Raw genomic sequence first — 5,000 nt, 5'->3', positions numbered from 1 at the left:
GGGGAGTGTCATGGCCGCTGCCCTTATGGGGTGTTTAGCGCACGCACACCCCTTACTTCCGCCGCTCTCTCTCTCTCTCCCCCAACAACCAACTTCCTCTTAAGCTCCCCATCCCCTCCCCCCCCCAGTAAAACCCCCCACAATGCTCACTGGGGGTCGCTCACTGAGCCCTAGAGTAACGTTACGAAGCGGGAGTTTCAACTTTAATGGCGCCGCGCCGCCCCCCGCGCGCGCGAACGAAGCAGCGTTAGGCTAGGCTGAGCCCAACCGAGCTAGGCTAGGCTAGGCTAGGCTAGGCTAGGTTGCTTTCGCTTCCTCAGGAAGTAAGAATAGGACATAAAAAGGGACAAGAGGGAAGAGAGAACCCCCAGAGTTGGGGGGGATGTACACCCGGGGCAGAAATGGGAAAAATGAGGAAGTGGAACGTTCGAGAAGGAAGGAAAAGAGATTTGCGCAGTGAAAGTTTTATTTACGAGAGATCAAATGTTCCGTACGTAATCTTACAGAAACTATACATTAAAAAGGGAATTTCTATTCTACGTTAGAAAATATTTTTTTAATATTATCGTACAAACACACACACACACACACACACACACACACACACAGATAATGACTTACGAATGTAGAACTGCCCCCCAACCCCATGACAAGCAAATGAGTAATTACACGTACCTACACTCTAATCACCTAATTATACATCATTTGCGCAATTGCGAACGCGCTGAAATGTCTCTTCCCCTACCCCCTTAACAACTCTTTTTTTTTTTTTTATCTTCCACTGAAACGATCGTGTGGTTCCCGTAGAGTTAAACAACCAAAAATAAATTACGGGTAATTTTCTCGGCCATCATAATATCTGAACGAAGGCCATGAGAGAGAGAGAGAGAGAAGGGGAAGACAGTGAGCGTCCGGTCACAATATGAACGTCCGCCATGTTTCTGGTCAGCTGACCACAAAGGAACAAAGGAGCTGCGCGCGCACGTCCTTCAGGCAGACACAAAAAATCAAAATAAAAACTATAGTCCACCACATAATATCGCCTAATTACTAGATTTTACTAATAGTTTAAAAGGACATTTTCTAGTTTAAGATGTATGGAAAAAAAAATAACAGTAAATTTCATCTTGAACACGTCGGTACGACATTTTAAACACGACGGTACGACATTTTAAACACGACGGTATGACATTCTTAACACGACGGTACGACATTTTGAACACGACGGTACGACATTTTAAACACAACGGTACATTTTAAACACGACGGTACGACATTTTAAACATGACGGTATGACATTCTTAACACGACGGTACGACATTTCAAACACGACGGTACGACATTTTAAACACAACGGTACATTTTAAACACGACGGTGCGACCTTCTAAACACGACGGCACGACATTTTGAATACGACGGTACGACCCTTTGAGGACAACGGTACGACGCTTGGGGTACGATCAGCCTGGCTTTTGACCTGACCTTGTCGGAGTCAGGTCACAACCCAAAGGTCGTACCATCGCGCTCACAAAGGAGTCGTATCGGTGCGTTTAAAAAGGGGTGGATCGTACCATCGCGTTCACAAAGGGGTCGTACCGGTGCGTTTAAAAAGGGGTGGATCGTACCATCGCTTTCCACAAAGGAACAAGCCAGGCGTAAATAACGTACGTACACCACATACCAAACCTAGGATGGACTTACTTGCGCGAAAATTGGTGCATACCAAACCTAGGATGGACTTACTTGCGCGAAAATTGGTGCATACCAAACCTAGGATGGACTTACTTGCGCGAAAATTGGTGCATACCAAACCTAGGATGGACTTACTTGCGCGAAAATTAGTGCATACCAAACCTAGGATGGACTTACTTGCGCGAAAATTGGTGCATACCAAACCTAGGATGGACTTACTTGCGCGAAAATTGGTGCATACCAAACCTAGGATGGACTTACTTGCGCGAAAATTGGTGCATACCAAAACTAGGATGGACTTACTTGCGCGAAAATTGGTGCATACCAAACCTAGGATGGACTTACTTGCGCGAAAATTGGTGCATACCAAACCTAGGATGGACTTACTTGCGCGAAAATTGGTGCATACCAAACCTAGGATGGACTTACTTGCGCGAAAATTGGTGCATACCAAACCTAGGATGGACTTACTTGCGCGAAAATTGGTGCATACCAAACCTAGGATGGACTTACTTGCGCGAAAATTGGTGCATACCAAACCTAGGATGGACTTACTTGCGCGAAAATTGGTGCATACCAAACCTAGGATGGACTTACTTGCGCGAAAATTGGTGCATACCAAACCTAGGATGGACTTACTTGCGCGAAAATTGGTGCATACCAAACCTAGGATGGACTTACTTGCGCGAAAATTGGTGCATACCAAACCTAGGATGGACTTACTTGCGCGAAAATTGGTGCATACCAAACCTAGGATGGACTTACTTGCGCGAAAATTGGTGCATACCAAACCTAGGATGGACTTACTTGCGCGAAAATTGGTGCATACCAAACCTAGGTTGGACTTACTTGCGCGAATTGGTGCATACCAAACCTAGGATGGACTTACTTGCGCGAATTGGTGCATATGGAACGCCATTTGTCCTTGTAATATATCTGTAGCCTCCCCTGGAGCGGCGTGGGGCCGTCCACCAGCCTGAGACCTGGCTGGGCCAGGGACACTGCCGGGGGCTGGCTGCTCGTCAGCCGGATCCGTCTCAACGGCGTCCCCTGCAACACAACAACAAATCTCGTTATCATTACCACAAATCACTTTATGAATAACTAAATTATCATTAATAATAATCTTATTAACTAATTTTTTTACTAATTTTTTTTCACTAACCTATATTCCGTATGCTGTAGATGACTTATTAAATTATTCTTACATTTGAATGTGCCGTATATTTAGTTCTATTTAAGAAATGCAACTCGTGACGTATTGGAACCCGTTGGTCGTCTCTTGCTCCCACCTGAAGTTTTGATGTTCAGAAAAGTAAATTAAAATAATATTAAAGGGATTAGAATATCAATGAACGTAAACCATCACACGATATCTTAAAGTAATAAGTCATGAGCCAAAAGCAAGCAATACAAATATGTAACAATAAATAAGAGGACAATAATACAGGTAAGAGAGAGAGAGAGAGAGAGAGAGAGAGAGAGAGAGAGAGAGAGAGAGAGAGAGAGAGGAAAACGAGGAGCGGGGGAGACACTTGGTGTGGGGTAATGGTGGTGGGTGGCTGTGGTTAGACAAACGGGTGGTGGTTTTGAGTCATAGAGAGCCCCGGGGAGGGGTTGGTCACTGTACTGCGCAGCGACATATTCAATAAATAGATAAACTGATGTAACTATCATAATTATATATGTATCATACAGTAACATGTTTCCTGTACCCCATATTCTTTAATCATTTGAATTCGTCGTAATGAACTAAACTTGAAGAGGAAATTTGCTTCCAAACTCACTCGCTCGAATACAGAACTAGGAAGAAAATGGTTGCCGGGTGGGCAACTATTCAAGTGTGAAATATAGAAAACAGAGGAGAGAATATGGCAGAAAATGGGATACAAGGGGGTACCTGGCAGTACCTGAAGTTAATACAACGACCTGGGATTGGATTACATGAGAAAACCATATTGCAGAAGACCTGATGGTCTATGACCAGGTTATCTGCTGGAGGACAGTATACATGGGAAGGACAGATAACACAAGACCCTGATGGTCTATGACCAGGTTATCTGCTGGAGGACAGTATACATGGGAAGGACAGATAACACAAGACCCTGATGGTCTATGACCAGGTTATCTGCTGGAGGACAGTATACATGGGAAGGACAGATAACACAAGACCCTGATGGTCTATGACCAGGTTATCTGCTGGAGGACAGTATACATGGGAAGGACAGATAACACAAGACCTGATAACACAAGATCCTACAATCCTAACCTATACAGGAGGAGGTAGGATAAGAGTGGTGGAAGAAATTCGTGGCATAAACTCCTAAAGGGGAAAAAACGCAGCCATTAGAACAGTATATATTTACCATTTAAACTAAGGTAAACAATTCAGGTTAATCCACCGTGTCAGTGATGATGTGAAAACAAACCACCTTTGTTTACATCTGCTCGGCTCTGGTCGGCCTCGCTTGTAAACACTCAAAATCAATTCATCTGTAGCACCAGTAACGTTATTTTCTATCAGAGACTATATATATATATATATATATATATATATATATATATATATATATATATATATAGACAATCACATGTTTACCAAATGGCGTCGTAGCTTCGTCTCTTCTATGTATATCAACTGACTGTTATATTTCTCTCTTGTGTCTCCCCTGATGATGTGATTATTACACGAAAGTGCACTTGGGAACTTTTCGTGTTTCATTTTCCCCGTGGACTCATACGAATATATATATATATATATATATATATATATATATATATATATATATATATAAAATATTAAAAAAAAATCCATGTTATTTAACATCTGTATAACACACTGATATAAACATTTGACAGATACAATCAAGTTACAAGAATATATATAAACATATAAATTACACTACAGAAAAGTATATATATCAGGCTTACATCGGCGTGTCGCATATATGGATAAACACACACACTTTTTTCTATAATATTTACCAATTTAGGCACATAACTAGATGCAAATATGTCATCGTATCCATGGCAATTACAGTCATTACAGTCATTAACGAAAACATACAAACAGATTACATTAATACCATAAATGACTTTATTTCTTACCATGAATGACGTTAATTAAGTCGTACACGTTCCCCTACGTCCACTACATGACCCTTGACCGAGACGGTGTGACCCTTTGCCATGACACAACCTGACCTCTGACGTGACCCTTAAAAAGACCAGGTCAGAGGCGACTCTAATGTACACGAGGGTCGTCCCGTCAGTGCTCGTGGGGGGGCAAGATAGTGCTACCAATGTT

The 5,000-nt window shown here is 42.4% G+C and overlaps 1 protein-coding gene across 1 annotated transcript in view; it reads right to left on the bottom strand.

Moving 5' to 3' along the window:
• bark (protein bark beetle) overlaps nt 1-5,000 on the bottom strand; it is a 106,885-nt gene that overhangs the window by 64,774 nt on the left and 37,111 nt on the right. Inside the window, 1 exon segment of the mRNA XM_071662074.1 lies at nt 2,583-2,743. Within this exon segment, the coding sequence (XP_071518175.1) occupies nt 2,583-2,743 (161 nt within the window).

Source organism: Panulirus ornatus, chromosome 5 (assembly GCF_036320965.1).
Source record: "Panulirus ornatus isolate Po-2019 chromosome 5, ASM3632096v1, whole genome shotgun sequence".
Taxonomy (NCBI): domain Eukaryota; kingdom Metazoa; phylum Arthropoda; class Malacostraca; order Decapoda; family Palinuridae; genus Panulirus; species Panulirus ornatus.
The sequence above is the reverse complement of the archived record's forward strand: the minus strand, read 5'-3'. Positions and strand labels throughout refer to the sequence as shown.